We start from the raw sequence: 20034 nt of genomic DNA, 5'->3' as shown, positions 1-20034 counted from the left end.
TTCCTCTGTGCACAATATTGGCTGTCCATTTTTGGAAAGTTAATTTCATTTCCCTTTCTTCCCTAGCTTTCATATCTCGAACTTTTCTTACAACAGGATAATAAGGAGAATTGAGCTAAAAATAAATTTTGTGCCTGAAAGTTCTCCTTGTCAGGAAGAAAAGAGTTATTTACTTATTGTATAATCAGAGGCAAGTGAACTTACTATTGTTGCAACAAATACCACAATTGGATCCATGCATAATTCATTTTGAGGATTGTCCCACCTTCCACGATATCCCCCCCCCCCCCGCCCCAATGGTGTGGCTGGTGATCACAGAACAAGAGAAAAAAAGAAAAGAAAACAAAAAACAAAAAACAGTGGCAATATTTGCCATTGGTGGTTCTAGGATTAATATTTTGTACATTTTAATTTCGGATTTGGCAGAGCCAATGTGAAATGGAAAACAGCACGTTCTCACCTCCTGAGTTATAAAATTCTGAGCTTCCTAAGTGTTAACAAACAATTTTTGCATATTATGAAACAATGCTGTGTTGCCTGTCATTGAATCAAAAAGCCTTCAACAAGTCTTTCAAGTGCAATTTAGAAGTTACAGGTACATCAAAATGTCAAGATTTTTCACTGCTAAATTGTTAAATAACCCTGCGTACAGATCCTGCACAGAGTGGTGGATCTCAGATAGGCAAACTCAGAAATCGAAAAGTGCTTGCCCCAGAGTGTTCAGATTACAATTGTTGCACTAGGATTTCTGTCCTTCCTTTGCTCGGCTCTCTGTCCACTGATTGTTGAAGAATTTTGCTAATTCAGAATAGAATAAGTAAACCTGCAAATTAAAGAGGAAGCATATACAATTTGGGCCGTCTTTGCATTCAGCCAACAGCATACTTTGGAACTTAGCTAAAGATACGCTTAGGTATCCACGTTAGGGTAACAGTCCCTTGATGTAGATGGATGTTGGGTCTGCATTTCCATCTACTGACTACGGATTTTTTCCTTTTCTCCTTTTCTGCGAGAGCCATTAATGTTGTCAAAGCGAGGGGCTCTGCCAAATCAAGTCATTTCGGAATAAAGGATGAAACACACTTGAAATCCTCAATCTCCTCATTTAATATTTAATAGATTTAATTGCATCGGGTATTGAGAAGTCTCTGTATCACAGGTTACATTTCTCTTCAAAGTGTCACGCGCACAGACACACACGTGGGCCAACTCTCTTTGCCAAGTAGCATCTAGATATGCTAGTGGATGGGGCAATAAATGCGGACCAATAACAAAACAAAATGAAGACCCTAATAAACAATAAAATGCTTAACTGCATAAAGCAATTACTGAAAAAAAAATTAAGGAAGGCAGAAATAAATCTAGTAATTCAAGAGCTTTATTTGTTGTTTTATTTGTATTCGAGAGCTATGCTTATTTATTTGTTTATTAGCTGACTAGAGGTATGTGGTGAAGTTAGCATTCTGAAAGGGAAATTTGCACAAGCTTTGCACACCATCACAGTTATTGGTTCCAGGCATCCAGTTGGAAGGTTGGTAAACCCAGAAGAGATTCCTATCCCGTCCGGGGTGAAGATAAAGAGGGTCAGTCTCCCTACTAGGGACAAACTTGCTTGCCCTCCCTCCTGGCCAGTAGCTACCAGCTGTCTGGATCACAGAATGCAGGTTGTTGGTGCTGCTGATCTGGGGGTAGACCAGAAAGTTGTCATTTCAGTTAAAAAACACAGTGAGAACAATTGTCTTGACTTCACACGGAGGGCAAGTATCTGTGCGTTGAGTCCCAGGTAGGAGTACTTAGTGTCCCTGTCATTCTCGGGTATAGGCCTGGTCTCAAGCACAACTTCACCAAAATCAAATAGAGGGATAAAAGGACCTGAGATTATATGAGGTCAGAGGTACCCCACAGAAACGGGCTGAGCTCATGGGTTTCACAAGTCTCAAACTTTGGGACAATGACAATAAAGTCAGTTCCTTATTTCTGAAAAGATCACCCTTAATATTCATTCCAGGCAAATGAGAGCCTTAAAAAAAATCCTATCTTAGAGGGACTGATGCCACACCCACCTCCTCAGTCAATTTAGCTGGCTAGGTAGCAAGTCCCTGGATTGGAAGTTCCTACAAAAGTTTTACAATAAACTTCAGAACCTGCAGTGATGAGGCTGTTGGGGATTCTGGTGAATGAAAAAACTCTGGCTTGTGGAGAACTGGTGATAACAGTCATTCTTAGAGCAGCAATGAGCAGGTCCAGTGCCTGGCACATCGGAAAACAACAAAACACAAGCAGACACGTTCTGCATTTTGCCACAAGTCTGTGAGGAGGAACCACTGCTCTGACAGGGTAAGAGTCTTAGAGAGGCTAAGTGACTGCTTCAAGGTTGCCCTGAGTGAGAGAGGTGGAATTCAAACAGCTGGAGCTGTGGCCCATTTGCAAATACTGTAGTACTCTGAATACTGTAGTACTCTGTAGTACTCTGAATGTTAATTTAACACAATTGCATCTTTCTGTCTTTATTCGGGAGCCAGTAAGGGCTGGTGCCAGCATTTTCACCTCCATTGTAAGCATCAGTTATCTGCTCCGTGGAAATGCTCATTAATCTAGAGATCTGGCTAACAGGATGCTGGAGAAGGAGAGTTTACTTCCTTTCACACGCTATACACAACGGAGATGGCAAATCAGCTCATCTCTATTTTAGTGGAATTTTATCTTGAGATTTAGAAGGGGATTAGAACGTTTCTCAATTTATACATTTTACCAACTGAGGAAGGGTTGTTTCCCCAGCATATTTAAAATACAGGAATGGAGAGAAGAGCCAAACAAAGCATGTCTAATGAGACTTCCATAATAGGACCTCAACTGTCACCAATGCCTCATTTTGCTGATAAAGGATGATAAATCTTACACCCAGGTCATCTATAGAGCTATCCCAAACAAGTGAGGTATTGATCACAGTACAAGAGATTTCGGAGGCAAAAGTAAGAGCAGCCCCAGGACCCTGCTGATAGCGTCACACACCACTAATTCACCTCAATGGGCAGGCACCTCTGAGCTCAATTAACCCTTATCCCCAAGGCCACCCATAAACCCCGAGGTAAACATGGCTTTCCTGGCCCTTGCTTTCTATCAGTGAAATAGATCATTTCTATCGGAGGCTGAGGCTTGGTTCTAACTTAAAAATTCACCTTGCTGTAAAGAGCCTGATGCTACCGGTGTGAGTGAGAAGGCACTTGAACCTTGTAACACTGATGTGGCAAATCTGAGAATTTTAAACTGCTGAGGGCATCCGTGATTTCTTCTGCCTTCCGTGGTTAGCAGAAGGAAATGTAAACACTCTGGATTGTCTGTGCACAGAACGTTAGCTGTTAAATATCTACTGGAAGCTGAACGATTTCTTTGCTTCCTTCCTTCCTTCTTTCATTCATTCATTCTTTCTCCCCCCACCCCTCCCACCCCCAATCCTTCCCTCTCTTTTTCTTCTCACCACGACCATTGTTCAGAAGCAAATTGGAAATCTGGTAATTAGGCCCTGACTCACGGTGTAGTATTAGAGTCCTGAGCCAAAGTTCAACACCCTGAAATGAAATTTAAACCAATTAATCTGTTAGATTTTTATCGCTTGTCCGTGTTTTCTCAGCAATTCCCCCAGCACGTGGCCTTTGATCAACTCTCATACAAACGCTAAAATGTGTGCCTGCTGCTAGCAAGATGGGAATGACATTAACATGGGTACTCATAAAACAATCAGAGCAGAGAAGCCCTCAAACAGGCAGGGCATGGTAATATTTAATAAAAGCACACACATAATCTTCAGAATTAGCATTTTGTGCCTTGCAGTACCTTTGGGAGAAGAGCTTTTATTTGTGGAGTGATCATTATTATAACAAAGAAGAGCTACCTAATAATTTCCACTTTAACTCTGCAATGTGCCACGAGCATTTCAGAGCCATTATGCTAAACTGTGGTAGGGTAATCATGTTATTGTCATAGTTTGAAGGAGAGAAAATCTCCTCTACTTTGGTGGCTGTTGGGGGTGGGGGAAGAGGTGAAAAAAAAAAAAAGGAAAAAAACATCAACTTCAACTTTAATTTTTAATGAGTTTTAAAACCAGGAATTGGCTCTCTGTCCTTGTGGTTACCTAGAGTGTGAAAATTCACTGGTGAGGAAGGAAGAATCTTTTATTAATTAAATCAAGACTTGGCTGGTGAAAGTGGCTTTTATTCAATCAAATCCTCTCCCCTCCCCAATTTCATAATATTTTCATAGAGATAGGATTGTATTGATTGTTACAGTCCTGGGCTGAATTGAATCATTTATAAATCTTTGCACCTTCAAATTCTACTGAACACATCCACTGTGGCTATTAAAAATGATCTCTCCTTGTCTTCTTCCTTTCTGTGTTTCTTTGGCTCTCCTGAGTGAAAGAAAAAACAAGTCCTTGGCTGCTTCAGATGTGGTCTGGGCTTTCTCAGAGTAAAGCTTACCCAAAAAGAAGAGAGAAGGAGAGGTTCAGGATTTGTTAGTTAGCACCGCTGGACAATTTTTTTTTTAATTAGTATCCATTTGTTCTAAATAGTACAACCTTTATCTATTACAGACTTAAATGCTCTGTTATTTAATTCTTATTATGATAACGTATTACCTTCACATGTGCTCACTGAAAACATTCAAACCATACCGCTTTCTACAGAGTAAAATATAATGGTCTCTCTCCCTCTCAACCCCATTCCAACCACGTGGCTGTTTCATATGGACCCACTGGGGACAGTGAGTGTACTTCCTTCCAGACTTTTGTTCACATAACTATATGCACACAAACACAGATGCATATACAAGCTCCTGTATGTCATTTTTTAAGTAAACAGGATCACACTGTTCATTGGACTACAAATTGTTTTTTTACTTACTAATATACTTTGACATTTTTCCATGTCAGTTTATAGAAGTCTTTCCCATCCATTCTAATGACACTCCTAATATTCTGAAGTGTGGATATACCATAATTTATTTAGCCACTTTCTAATTAGAGGCACCTAGACTTGAATATTTTTACTGTTAATACTGCAGTGAACTTTTGGGTACCTATAGTTTTAGGTACACTTGCAAGTATTTCCTGGGCTGCTTTTAATCTGGCAGGTTTGTTTGTGACTAGGATAAAAGTGTACAACGGTGGCCTGAGAGTTAAAAATATTTTGCTTACAGCCTACATGTTCAAAAAAAAAAAAATTAAATCAGTTGCCAGCATTTAAAGATTGGAAAATTCACATAAAAATCTGGTTCCCAGCTTCTTTCAAAAGATCAGAAGCCCTGACCACACGGGGCCTGCATTTGTGTGGGGGAACGAGTGGCTAGATCTTCCCCAGTTCCTAGTGTCAGGGTCACCCATCTCATGTTTGTTTTGAGACTTGGAGCTGCTGTATTCATTTGTGTTTTCTGCCTTGGCCTGTATGGACCTGTGAGTTTTTAACAACCACTCCTGCGCCCCCTCTGTTAGCTAGTCACAGTGTCTTCTACCTTGTGTTATTGACGTTTTAGAGTTCTTCATTTGGGGGAAACTATCCCATGCATTGTTGACTAGTTAGCATCTTTGACTTCCAGGCGCTAAATGCCAGTAACATACCTTCCCCATCTCTCTGTCTCTCAGTGGAACAGCCCATGAGTCCTTTACATATTTTCCAAACTTCCCAGTGGGGAAATACCACAGAGCTTCCTCTTAAGACTTCTATGACACACAAATGTATAGAAGCACCTATAGAATGCTTTGAAGCCTAACTTTAGAAAGGTGTGCATGACTTCCTTGTTCTAGGAATGGCATCTAATCTCTAAGCGAGGATAACGGATGGTTGAGTGTGGAGGTAGGATGATCGAGGGGTGTGTCACTCTTTTCTTGAAGTACTTCCTTCAAGGGTTCTTTTCTCCAAAAAGCTAAGAAGGTGGTGTCACATAGTGTCTCCTCAGCAGCTTATCTCTGGAAGCTTGAAGATCTTTCTTTCCTCTGGCTAGTTGATGGTTAACTTTGTTTCTGGTTGATTCCTCACAGAATTTGAAAACATTATCACTTTCTTTAGGAAGTGTGTGAAAGCGCGCACACACACACACACACACACTTACATGCCTTCTTTATACTACAAACAACAAATGGAAAGAAGTGGAGGGGATCAAGGCTAAAAGCAGCTTGACCATGCTATCAGAACATCCTACTATAGGAGAGTCTCTCAAAGATAAACCAACACCATTCTGCCTTCTTTGTACTCTGATAAGTAAGCCTGGAGGAGTCCCTTCTTATCTAAAGAAATATCTAAAGAAAGACACTTACCTAAAGAAATTTGCATTATTACAAAAATAAAATTTTAAAAATTAAAGCTCATGCAGATAATAAACATCAAGTCTCTTTTGTTGTTTATGAGGGTAGTCACAGGGTCAGCATTTAATGATGCCATTGGATTTCACACTTCGCCATTAGGCTGGACTCCCTGAAGACCAGTTCAGTTAAACCAAGATCCTGTTCTCAGAAGTATCTGGAGATAGGGTGCTCTTTCTACTCTACATTAGCAACTGAGGCCTCTGAGTTAGAAATTAAGAATTGAGATTTTGAGACATTAACTAGAATGTTTCCAAACTGCTTTTATGTTAGGAATTCTATGTAGTTGTTCAATGTACTTGATTTCTCTTATACATTTCTTGAAATCATGCATCATACTCTGCCATTGGTTTGGGAATACTCAATCATGTATTTAAACATCTTTACTTTCAAAGAAAAATTCTGCTTAAGAAAAAGTCCTATGCCTGTCGAGCATTGATCACAACTTTTATGTCTGTTAAAAATTGGACAAGAATTTTCAAGTCATGAATCACTTACATTTTCTTGATTAATTATTTTGTTTTGGGGTGAAAGTGAAGGAGAGAAAAGGCATCTGAACTGTCCAGTTTTAGTTGTAAATGCATTACTATGAGTTCAGCCAACATGAAATGTTTAGTTTGGATATTTCCTAATTTCTCTGTGCTATTTTATAAGATGAATTTGAATCAAAATCGAACCCATTCTATTTGTTTGTGTGGTGGCACGTGAACAATGGTCCCACCGGGCTGGGCTTAATATTTTCTTTTCTTCTTGCAAAAGTTAAAGCATGACATGTTGCCAAATTTGACTAAGTCCAATAGTTTTTTTTTTTTTTCAGCTTTTTTCCCGTTAAAATTAACTGGTGCTCTCATTGGCTTCAATATTTGGAAAGTCAGTCTTGGATACTTAATAAACTTTTTATTAAAGAGAAGGGGCTCGTTTCCTCTCCTTGCGCAATATCTCCCTTGCTTTAGAATTTTGCTTTGTTCTTGTTCATAAAAATAATAATGAGAACAACAACATGGCATCGTGAAGTTAAAAATCCTTGGTGTCCTCTGAGACATTTCAAAAACATAATCCTACAATTATGTTTATGCCTAGCAATTCTGTTGAAATTATGCCATCCTCACCAGGCAAGCCACCTCCAGTCTATTTAGAATCATGGTATTTGCAAATTATTTCCCATCTCCAAGGGCCATTTGTAATGGAAAGAAAAGAGATATGAAATTTTTTTAAAAGTCCATTCTAGAGTTTTATGCCTGGGAATGGCAACAAAGCAAAGGTCATGGGACTTTCTGTGGTTCAGCCCTGACTCAGCTGTTTGGTTACATAATTTACCCTGAGTGACCTGCAAACTTTACATCTATAAAATGGGATCCATGACATTTGTTGAAAAAATCCTAATGATTTCTAATGAGGAACGTGGCTGTGTTAGTGTTACAGATAGAAGGCATGGAGCAAGAATATTTTCTTGCTCTGGCCTCCTTTCTCACTTCCCTTTGGATGGAAATGCTTATCTAAAAATCTATTGATTTTCTTTTCGGGAAGTATGTTTAATTATGAAGCAATTCAATAAGGTTTCCAGTGTGTTCCAAAAAGCCACCCAATTTTTTTTTATCTTTAGCATCTCATAAATTAAATTTTGCTTCTGTGTTTTATTTTATAAGCTCTCAGGTTTGAAAATGATTGGGTAAAATATATGTATGTCAATAGAAACAATGAAACAGATGCTTTTAAAAACTGAAATTGCACCCTTAGGTTTCAGATCCTAAAGCAGCTAGGAAATGCTGAGATCTTGGGGGACTTTCTGTTAGTGAAAAGATAAAAGATATTTTTTCTTTCTTTTTCTCAAGTCTCCATCATTAAAGTTTGGTTCTAACAGCAGACTCCTTCTCTTTTTCATGTGTGTTGAAAAGCAGCTACTCCCTGTATCAAAGCCATCAGCCCGAGTGAAGGATGGACGACGGGAGGCGCGACTGTGATCATCATAGGGGACAATTTCTTTGATGGGTTACAGGTCATATTCGGTACCATGCTGGTCTGGAGTGAGGTAGGTGTTGTCTGAACATTAATATCTAATAGGTTGGTCTAGTTGAGGATACTGTCTACACTTGAATTTCTAATAGAGTGTGTGTAGAATTTCGTGGTGCCACCCTGGGTGGGCCAGCTCTAGTCTGCAGAACTCCGAGAAACCGGGAGACATGGGTTGGGTTTACCTGGAGGCACTACTTTCTACTGGAATGATTTCCATCCTCTGGCCTGTAAGCACTAGAAGAACTTCTGTTTTGTCATTTGTCCTCTTATGTTAGCCGTGGTGTGGAGGTCCTATTGTGTATTGGGAATTGGAAAAGAGATGCTGAGTCACAAAATATATAGGAAAAGCCCTGTTCAGACTTCAAGAAGATAGTAATCTGTGAACAGTTGTAGATGGGGTCTACTGGAGACTCTTCCTCAAGGAGCACCATTCATGTGACGGTAATAATGCAGCTGTAGGTGGTTCTTGACTGATTAGGGCTTCTTCATCCAAGAGTGAGTGATTTACCAGTGCAACCTCGAAGAACCAATGGCTTTTTCCAGCCCTAAGAATTTACAGCTCATGGACAGCTTAGTATGAGACCCCAACCACATGAAAATGACTCTGGTGTGTGTGTGTAGTGCTTTCTAAGCACTGTGATCATTATTTTGACCTGTCAGTTGACTTGCCTGGCAATAATCAATGTTAGCTAGAGATTATAAAACATAAGCATCACTATTATATATACGTTGTGGAAAACTTGCCTTTGTTTTCTTTCTGTATTCTGAGCCTAGACTTCTTATCCAGCATGCCCAGAGCCCCTTCTCTTTCACTTGCCCAAAGTTTAGAATAAGACCCATGTTAGGGCTATAAGGTACTGCTGAGCTCATTCACCCTGCTTGTTTTATAAGCAGTTGTGTGAATCTCTAAACTTTATTAGAACTTACTGTATAGTATGCGCTGTGCTCAGCCCTTGACACAGATCATCTCAATCCTTCCCTCTTAGCACCCACGTATCTTTTTTTTTTTTTAAGATTTATTTATTTTTATTTATTTATTTATTTATTTGACAGAGAGAAAGAGATCACAAGTAGGCAGAGAGGCAGGCGGAGAGAGAGGGGGAAGCAGGCTCCCCACTGAGCAGAGCGCCTGATGCGGGCCTCCATCCCAGGACCCTGAAATCATGACCTGAACTAAAGGCAGAGGCTTAACCCACTGAGCCACCCAGGCACCCAGCACATATCTGTTCTTAATGAAGACACCAAGGTTTAGAGATAAATAGTTACAAAACCCCAAAGCAGCTGCCTGGAGCCCGTGGAGTGTGGATTGTATGTATGTAGCCACACAGAGAAGTCAGTAGCAGAACTGAAGCTAGAACGCAGATTTTTTATTTCAGTATCTATCTGTCCTCCCATAATACCACTGTTCAGAACATGTAGATATTTTGTGTCTTCTCTCTAGGTGTGCCGCTGGGTAAGCAGAGAGTTAAGGCTAATCATTGAGCACGTTTATCTTCCCAAAGCAGAACCTGTCTTTCTTTTTAAGTCTTCTATGTGCACATCTTATTGCCAGGAACCCACTCTGGCCAGCCCCTTGCCAGCCTGTGCTGCCTTTGGTTTTGTGTTTCCAATGCTCCTAACTAGCGGCATGTGCGTGGCCCGAAAATCAAAGCTCTCACAGAACTGAATCAGAGATGGGCTTCTCAGTGCACCGAACTGATTGCTGTCTGAGGTGGATGGGCCATCCCAGCAGGAAAGGTGACCCGAGCTCCCGCTGCCGACTGTACCCATTCTTTGTCGGGACCATTGGGTTGTAAAATTAGAAGCATCACATACATGTCAGTCTGGTGTCTTTATCCCAGCTGGGGACAGCAGTCCTCACAAGGACAGCTTCTCCCAGATCATGTGGGCTATATATTCATCCCTTTCTATCTCTCATTCTGTTGCTTATCATGGAAGTTGGAAGAGGGAAGAATAAATATAACATGCACTTCTTGCTCCATATTACTGTCGTCGAAGTGAGGCCTGAGAAGTGGGACTCAGATTTGGCGGGAAGTCTTTCTAAACCTCTGAGAATAAGGTGGGTTAGTCTGAAACTTCCTTTAAAACTTTGTATCCAATCTTTGCCCAACACTATATTGGTTATGGAACAAGGACTTTGACATATCAGGAAATTGTTAATTTGTACCCCTACCCTGTTCCTAGTCAAGGTCCTTGTGTTTCCTCTCGGTTCCCCCATATGCTTGCCCTCTTTTGGGAAAGGTAAGGAAGATTAAATTCTAATTTAGACTTATCCAAATTACTTCAAAGGTTCTGTTTCCACATAACAAAACCAATGCAAGTCATGAAAAAAAATAACCGAGTAAGGCTATACCTTTGCCCTCCCCTTTCCTCAGGTCCTCCACTACCCTGGGTCCAGCTAGGAGGTGAGGGTGGGGGATGCATGCTCCTTCTTGGCCCACCACCTCCTGCCCGACTGCTCTCATGTGTGATTATGTCATAAATCAACTCTGACCCTTTCCGGTGGAAACCTACCAGGCAGTTTCCAAAATTAGATATTATTTTAAAATAAGTAAATCCTCTGCTGTAGTAGAGGTGGGGAGTCTGAATGGAAGATTTTGATATGGGTTGTTATTTTTCTTGACATTTCAGAGACATGAGCCTTGCAGAGGTGAACTTCTTATAAATATTCTAAACTATTTATATATTTAGATTTCAAACAGACACGATTTTCTCTCCCTTTTAGTGAAGGGAGAGAATTTGGTACTGCTTCAATTTAAAAAACCCATTGTATAATACTGAGAAATTAAGAAATAACTCACGTTTATGAAGGGTTTATCATGCATGGGCACTTACGGGTATCACTTTATTTGATCCTCCTGATAGCCCTGTATTAGAGCCATATGAGAAAACCAGGCATCAGAGAGGTTAAGAAACTTACCCATTGTCACACAGATAGAGCTAGAGATGGCATTTTATACTACAGTGGCTCTTTTTACAAAGGAAATAACAGCCCAAGTTACTGAGAGGGCAAACGGACACATAAGAGAGGGAAACAGGACAGAAATAGGAGAAAGAAAAAAAACATGCCTAGAAATCCAGGTAATAGAGGAGAGCTAGTAGTAATAGTAACAGTAGTAGTGACTGTGGTGGTTGTTTTTAATCACATAAAATTACATAAATGCCTTTCATTTGGTAGAGGCAAAAAACATCCACCAGTTCTGGGCCACTTCTGCAGGCTTCCATTGGATAGAATCAGAACTCAATACTGTGAGTATTTAAGAGAGGATATCTGTGAAAGATCTGTGGAAAAAATGTGTAGTATGACTAATACCAGCTAACATTCCCTGAGCACTTGGTTCCTGCCAGGTACCATGCTGAGTATTTGGTATGGCTCTCCTGCGAGTGTTGTAACATCTGTCTACCATGTTGTTCTTGTTTTACTGATGAGGAAATTGAGGCTTAAGGAAGTTAAATAAGCCATTCAGCGATCAAAGGGGGGACATGGGATTTGAACCCAGACAGCCTGACTCCAGGGCCTCACCTGAACAGTCTATGATTTAGCCTATGCCCCAATTTTTACCCTAGTGTTTTATCACATCAGACTAGGGTGTGATGCTCACCATTGCCATTGATGTCTTGTGCTGTGGTGAGGTGGGGATGGGTATCTTAGCAATTACTATCGCCTTCCAGGCTGAGGTAGACTTGGGATGCAGGAGTAAGAGTGATCCCTTCATTTTCTGGTTGTATAGGCTTGTGGATGGAGCCATTGACTTCTAGGAAGAATTTATCCATATGAAGGATACTTGCCTTGTGTGAGGGGCAGAAGACAACCTCTTCCTTGCCAACATAGAGAACTTAGGTAGGACAGTGAACCTGTTTGGGCCTCATCTCTACATAGGACCCCTATCTATCTGGCTCTTTGTCCCCCGGCCACATGATCTGTGCCACCTCTAGGACCTGGTACTTCTAATTTTAAGTAGACTATTATCTCTTCTCCATTTCCTCACTCTATAGCCCAAAGCACTCAGGAAGCAGGCTGGTGGGCCAGGACAAGCAGATAACATTTTAGATTAGCAGCTGATGCTATTATTTGGAGTCTTTTTTTAGCTCCAGAATTTTAAAAAGAGTGAGAGAAAATAGGGCTGGCTAATTTACCCTCCTCTGTGCTCTTTCCCTACCAACCCAATCTTTTGCAAATGAGTAGTTCAGTTTAGCTCCCTGATTGCCCCCTGAGGGTTGGGAAAAAGAAAGGTAGCACTCCATTGTTCCTCACTCAGGGCTGCCTTCTGTGAGCTCCCAAGTTTGGAGGGGAACTGCCTCGCTTTCCTGTGAATTTGGTTTGCCATCTTTGTTCTTCTTCCTTAGCATTTCTTGCCTTTTCTCCTCTCTGTCTTTCCAGAAAGCAAATTATTATACTGATACCCTTGGGCTTCTTAGCCTGCCTCTACCCAAAAGACTTAACAAATATATATATGTTATAAATAAACCCAGGAAAAATCAACAGGATTGATGTGTGCTCGTGATTAATATGGGTTGAGTTTTTTTCCTCGATCAGAGATATTCTTGGTTGTTTTTTTTCCATCAACATGTGATTTGGAGGGGGGAAGGGCTGCTGCTACTGGTCTGTAGAGCAAATACTTCCTTCAATATCTCCTTGAACCGCTCTAACTGCTAAACAATGAGTACTGCTTGGCTTGCCTTTTGGTGTCTAGCACTGGGATAGGTACTACGGGTGATCACGATTAGGCTTTATGGACTCTGGTGTTTTATTTGGAAGAGGACCTTGCTCCCATGAAACAAATTGGGGAGTTACATAATATATTTTTATAATCCAGTGTTAAATGACTAGCTTAAAATTCAAAGCAAGGTCCTCGAAGGCACAGAGAATGGTACAAGCAGAAGTAGACTGTTCAAATAACCAGCCAAGCTCCTGTGATGTACGGGTGCCTCTCTCTGCTAGGCATTTTAGGCTCTGACCATCCTTTGATTTAATCACAGCAGTCTCTGAGAGAATTTATACAGCTTAAGGTATTTAAGATGCCTGTAAGGAAAGCACAATGGTGAAATTGGTGAGGAGCAGAGATGAAGGGGACTTCAGGCAGACAATCATCCAAGCAAGGGTTTAGACGGCAAGGGTTGGCAGTGGGCAAGGAGCCAGTCGGGAGACGTGGGTGTTAACTGCAGTCCTTCTATTGCTCAGTCAGAGGATCTAGATTTTAGTTAGTGTTGGCCATTGGGCCTCAGTTTCCCCATCTGAAAATGAGGGACTTAGACTAAATCCTCCTTGAAATCAGCTACAATTTTATAATGCGTTTTATCTAGAGTTTATTCCCTTGAAAGTCCCTTCAAAGTAAGAAGCACAAAGTGATGATGGGTAGCAAGTAGCTTCTTTTCTTCCACTATTATTCTTTACTTTTACAACACACTTGCAAGATACCAATATCGTGTTTCTTTGCAAAAGGATTCATCAAGACCGTTTAATTAGCTACAAAATTGGATCTCCCTATAGATATATCATTAGTCTGTATTTCTATGTTCTACACTTCAGGTCCTGGTATCTGATATGAACCGGAGACCTAGACCACAATGTTGGTCTAATTCATTTTCCAGATAGTTCTGTGGAATATACCGATTTTTTTGGATATCAATAGGTATCCCATGGAGGATGGTGGAGGGAGGTTTTTCCTGGTAAGTCTGGGAAATGTTGAGTCAATAAATTCAACTGGTCCTCGTTCTAGGGCTTTGCAAAAAAAGTTTTTGAGATACTAACATGCACTGTGAATGCCTGAGATGAAGTGTACGACACGTCCCAAACTTTTGTGACCACAGAACCTGATATATTGGTGATGGCTGGATTTCATGGTAATGAAGCAAAGCCATGAAAAATCTACTCATGAAGCGATTGGTCTGGGGTAGATGTGAGAAAATCATCTGAAGTATTTGCAGAGTGTTATTCAGATAAGATCTGGAATGTGTAGAGTCATTATTCTTTAATGCTGCAGGCTTTGAACAGAATTTCTCTCATATTTTGCATCTGGTTCTAGTCACTGCACACTTGGCACTAGATGCCACGTGATTTTACAGGACAGTTACATTTAAAGATGGCCGGAACCACTTAGCTCCGATAGAGAAGGCCGTTTCATCACTGTAGGAACCAGTGAGCCGCACACACAGGCTACGTGTCGTCTTTTGCATCCAGATGTTTTCTTCAACTGCATTCCCAGAGATAAGGGGAAGTCCAAAGAAACTTCTGTTGGAGGGTGAGGTGAGGGAGACATGTGGGTGAATACAGTTGGGTGAATAAATGGCAGTTTGGGGGCTGAGAAATGATTTCCTGCTTTAATCCAAAAGCTGGAAAACACAGTTTTAAATGCAGATCCTGACTTCTTTCTTCTTTCCTATCTCTACTTTCCATTCTCATCTATACACATAGCTCAGAGGAAGGATTGTAAATAAAAAATAGCATTTGCTCCTCTGTGACATTAAAAAATGAATGGCTACAACTCATACATGTTCCCACTGGAAGTTTCCCAGGCTTTTTTGTTTGGCCTTGATTTTTACAGAACCACATGTAGAATCACAAAATTTTGAGGGCTTTGAGGAACCTTTCCAGTCATCGAGTGCAGCTGTTTTTTGGAAATGAAGAAAAAGAGGCTCTAGAGTCATACAGTGACTTGTCCTGGGAATGCATTAGCTGCTTCTTAGTGCCGGGGTCACAGCCCAGTTTTACAGACACCAGCTTCACCCCCCATTCAACTCTCTTTTGCTCCAGTTTTCTCATGGTATTTCTTTAGACTTTTAATAAATTACCTTATATTTGCTGCACCCTCCCAAATTTTATCCATGATGGCATTGGCATTCTAATGACTCTTATTTATATCACATTTGTATGCAATACAGTTCCATTCAAATCAAACATAAAATTAAGAAAGGCAGAGAAAGACATTATCACAAATATCTCTCAAAATTTCATGATGTCAATATGGTATATCAATGGCTGTGTCATTTATTTTACATATATCGAGGCTTACATGTATACGTTTAATTCAAGGTTTCCTACTTGTCCTAAATATCTAAGCTACCAAGTCTGTATGTGACCTCTACTTATCGATCACCTGTCGAGTGGAAGATGCTTAATGCAAAATCATAAACTTTATTTGTGAGAAATGAAAGAGGCAGTCTGAACTGGTTGCATTAAACTTTGAGTGTGACTTTGAAGAGCACCTTTCAAGCCCAAGTTATTTTATGGGGATCGTTTTTAAATGAGCCAGCATATTTAAAAAACAGATTAAAAATACTCTAATGGCCTCTTTAATGTAGTTACATAGTTACAACCATGCTCACTTTATTCCTAAAAAGGCTTTAGTCTATATTTTTATTTTTAATGACTAAGGCACTTGAAATCTATCCTCAACGTTGATAATTATGGGATGGTTAGGAACGACATTAAGATGACATTCTCTATGAGTTGTTCACGGTGCTTTCAGGAGACATGCGTATGTGCCCATCACTTGAAAATGGAAACCAGGCAAGTGTGATGCATTTCTAACTTTAATATAAATCAAAGACAAAATTCACACCTGGCTGCAGTCTCGTGATTTTTATCAAGAAGACGGATAACTATATAGTGTTGTGTTCATTTTATATGTACGCTCAAGTCAGATCACTGGAATGGCTCCCTAATGGTCTGAACTAAAGCCTTCCCCCTTACACAGCCTTACTGGCTTCCTCCTTCCTAAAACCACAGCTCCTTAGTTTGGGATTCAAGCATGCCCCATGAAGGCTCTGACCTTTCTTTTTTAACATTCTTGCCCACCATTCATCTTAACTTTGGCTTTCGTCACACTGAGTTGTTAGTGGCCCCTTATCCCAGAGTGATTTTTGCCTCGGCACTCTGGCCTTTCTTATACCATTCCTTCTTCCACAATGTTTTCCCTTCTCTCTGTGCGCAAATTCTTCTGCCCTTTAAGATCCAGTAAAATGCCACCTTTGTCTGGGAAATCTTCTCTTACAATGTAGATATTGAATATTTCCTTTCATCCTAAATTCCTACATGGTCTTCTCTGTATTATATTATGTTCCTTATAACTTTCTATCTTTAATTATTGTGATTTAAGGGGATGTCCTCTCTCATAAGGCAGGACCCATGCTAAATTCACCTTAGTCTCCCAGTGTTTAGCCCAGATCCTCACATATCACAAGCATTAATTTATACACACTTACACAGAATAATGTTGAATGACACCCTTCCTTCCTTCCTTCCTTCCTTCCTTCCAACAAATGTTCCTTATTAACAACTATTGTATTCCATGATGCTTCAACGTGTCAGTACCAGGTAGATTACTGTTTAGTTTTTGTTAATGCATGTGTGGTTAGGTAGTTTATATTTAGATTTATTTATTGTGCAATTACCTTAGTGTATCTGTTGGTTATGGTGAGGATTAAGTAATAATAAAACTAGTACTTTCTAGGTGATTGATATCAGTGAGACCTTCTCCTAAACTCATTATAGGCATTATGTCAATTAACCCTCAGACTCATCAGATAGCTAGCCTCCTCCCCTGTCCCACCTTCTTCTCAGGTAATGAAACTGAATGCCAGAGAGGTTGAGTGACTTTCCAAAGGTTCCACAGCTGGTAGTTTGCAAAGCCTGGACTTGAACCAAAATCTCTGTGACTCTAGAGCCATCTTTTAGCTGTCTAATAAGAATGGAGTAAAACTATACTTACCCAGAGAAACTGTTAAATAACCTCAACTCAAAAAAAAAAAAAAGAAAAAGAAAAAGTAAATATAGAAAATAACAGACTTTGGGTAACCAGAACAACAATTTTTAACAAATTATCTTATCTGTTTTCCCAGGTCATAGCAAATCAGAAGGAGCAAGCTAGAGGCAGGTTGTTAGAAGCAGGCTCAGTGACAGCAGAAATGACAGCTTAATGTCAAGGGCAGAAATGGAAAACCTAGAAAGCAGACGCAGAACTATATTACTGTGTGGCACATTAATGACTGTTCATAATGACAGTGGCCCTGAGTCATCAAGACAGAGATGGCAATTATATGCAATATATTCTCTCTAAAACAGCAAGATGTGTGTAATGCATCCTCAAAAGACGCCCAGTGAAAGCAGCTGTCGTGGCACAGTATTAGAAGGGGTTTGGCTCTGGGTTTCCATGCAGCTCGCTTCCTGAAGGGACATGTTCAATGAGGAATTACAGAATATATGTGCAGTAGGCAAATGTGAACTATGCCACACGCACAGAACCTGTTCAAAGTCAACTCTGTTTAGTACCTTATAGCTTTGATACCCTTTCTTGGAACTTGGAAAGACCTTAGAAGTATTTTGTTGAAAAGTGAGTTCATTCCCTGTTACCCCACCTAGCAATCTTTTGGCTTTTATGTTTTTCCTTCCTAATTCCATATAGGCAAAGATTCTGCCTTGCAAACTGCCAGCTTTGGTAACAAACATTTAGTCTCTTCCATAAATGTATCTGGCTTTGCCTTTTCTTTTATATTTTAATTTTCAGACAAACAAGGAGCAACCCAGGACCCTAAGCCAGATCCGAGCAGGGAATGATGTTCCTTCTTAACTGAATTTAGAAAAACAAACCTTGAGAAAGAGCTCATTGTGCAGTTTCAAACCACAGGGGCTGGCGTTACTGGTGTCCAGTCCTCTCCTTCTGGACTACTCTGGACCTCAGGAACTCACCAATGCTTTTCCAGTTCCCAGATGGTCAGGATGGGATCCAGTCTTTAATGGGGCCCGGTTGGCACAAGATTTACATCCTGGGAAAGAGCTAGAGAAAGTTTATTTAAAAAAATAAATTACTGAAAAATAAATAAATAAATCAACCCACAAAACCAAAGGTAGTTGAAGTATAATGTATTTATTTTAGCCTTTTTTCTCCCAAATCTGCTATTTTGAAATATAATTTTGTTGCTGTTTTGTTTTGTACAATTAACTGCATTGATTTAGGGACTTGGTTAGTTTCTTGGTCAGAAGAATTGGGTAGTATATTTTTGTGAATGTTTAATGAGGATACCAGGAAGCTTGAGGGTTTTCTCTGGGAGGGGTAAAAGTAAACAGATTTTTTTTTTTTTTTTTTTTTAGTAGGAAGTTTTTTTGAGTGAAGTGGTATTGATTATTTCTTTTTTTTTGTAGGTTCACATGTGACTTTATTGACTCTTTAACCAAAATTATTAGTGGTGGTTCATAGCATTATGGTATTCATTCACTCAGTATTTATTGAGTGCCTACTGCTTCCCAGGGACTGTTAGAAGTGAAAACAAGAAAGACAAAACTCATATCCTCACAGGCCTTATATTCTAGTTGGGGTTGCAGACAATAAATAGGAAAACGTATCTACATCTCTCAACTATGTGTCTGTGTCTATTTCTATATATGAGAGAAATTTCAGGTAGTGCAAAGGACCATTTGAAAACTTATGTTGTAAATCTCTTATTTAACTCAATTCCTGAGATTTTAGTTTTAAGTCTCCTCTGACCTTCTTACATAAAGTTGATCTTTGCGAATTCATGTGACCCAGCATATTTTGTTAAACACTGGTTTAAAGTTATTTTCTTGAAAGGACAAAAGGAAACCAGAATGTTTGTGAAACAGTAAATACCTCCACTGGGTTTCTCTCACGTTCTCGGAGAAATCATATACTGCCTTTGAGACAGGCAATTCTTGGGAATGAAAAAGTCTGTGTTACGAAACCCGGAGAACTCTGATTAGGGAACAACCAGAATTCACTGAGGGACTCAGGAGGAGAGATGGCATCCTGATTTATGTTGTATCCGCTTCAGGGGAACAGACACATAATATGGAGGTTTAACCAGTACGGTCGCCACGAATATACATTTTTCGTGTTTCAACTTCCTTTAGGAGCTCCTAAAAATAATATTTTTTAAACACCATGTTTAACTAGAGAAAGATGAATGTTCCAGAGTGGAGGAAAAATAAGCCGGCTTGTTTGGTCACTACTACAGTGGTGTCTCTTTAAAAATCCCTAGGCAATTTGGTTTTGAAGCTTTAATTATGTTTTTATGTTACAGTTTTCTTATTTAAATGTCTGCTTCGTGTCCATCACTCAGCACCCCCTGCCTATCTCAAAAGAGATGGATGTTATTAACCTAATTGAGGAGGAGGGAGAATGCTGTGAGAATTATTAATACATAAATTAAAAAATTAATCTGGAAAGTGCTTTAGGGCCCCTAGAGAAGCTCTACCCAAACACAAAGCATATTTAACATTATTATAAGCACTCCCACAGAGCAGATAGACCAGTGCAGTGTGAGATGAGTAAACTGAGGCACAGAGAGTGGCAATGGCTGGTTGGGCCAGTGTATGTTAGAATCCAGACCCTTGGGTGGGTAACACCTGAAGACCGCTGAAGCAGAGCCCACCTAAGGCCTTTTCTGGTCTTGACAGTTAAGTATTTCTCCCGAAAAGAAACTCTCTTCCTTTTCACCCCTTCTCTTTAAGTCTTTGCTTCTTTGGACTGTGTGTGTTGAAAATGATTAAGGCTAAAATATTAAATCCTAAGGCTAGTAAGGAGAATTCACTAGTGTACTTTCTAGTAATCCCAGTTATTTTTTTGGCTTTGTGGCTTGGAACTTCAAGTTGCATTTATTTCATATATCCCGTTGGTTAGAAAATGCACATAAAAGCTTATCTTGGAGTT

At 39.9% G+C, this 20034-nt stretch overlaps 1 protein-coding gene across 4 annotated transcripts in view; it reads left to right on the top strand.

Annotated features, from left to right (window-relative positions):
* Positions 1-20034, top strand: part of EBF1 (EBF transcription factor 1) — a 382386-nt gene that overhangs the window by 276660 nt on the left and 85692 nt on the right. For 2 of the 4 annotated variants that reach the window (XM_032851685.1, XM_032851683.1), the window contains exon 9: positions 8254-8384. In XM_032851685.1, coding sequence (XP_032707576.1) covers positions 8254-8384 — 131 coding nt within the window. Of the gene's footprint in view, positions 1-8250; positions 8385-20034 lie in introns of all 4 variants that reach the window. The other 2 variants (XM_032851684.1, XM_032851682.1) reach the window with 1 other exon arrangement.

The sequence above is a fragment of the Lontra canadensis genome, unplaced genomic scaffold (assembly GCF_010015895.1).
Source record: "Lontra canadensis isolate GAN:19392208 unplaced genomic scaffold, GSC_riverotter_1.0 scaffold5, whole genome shotgun sequence".
Taxonomy (NCBI): Eukaryota; Metazoa; Chordata; class Mammalia; order Carnivora; family Mustelidae; genus Lontra; species Lontra canadensis.
The sequence above is the reverse complement of the archived record's forward strand: the minus strand, read 5'-3'. Positions and strand labels throughout refer to the sequence as shown.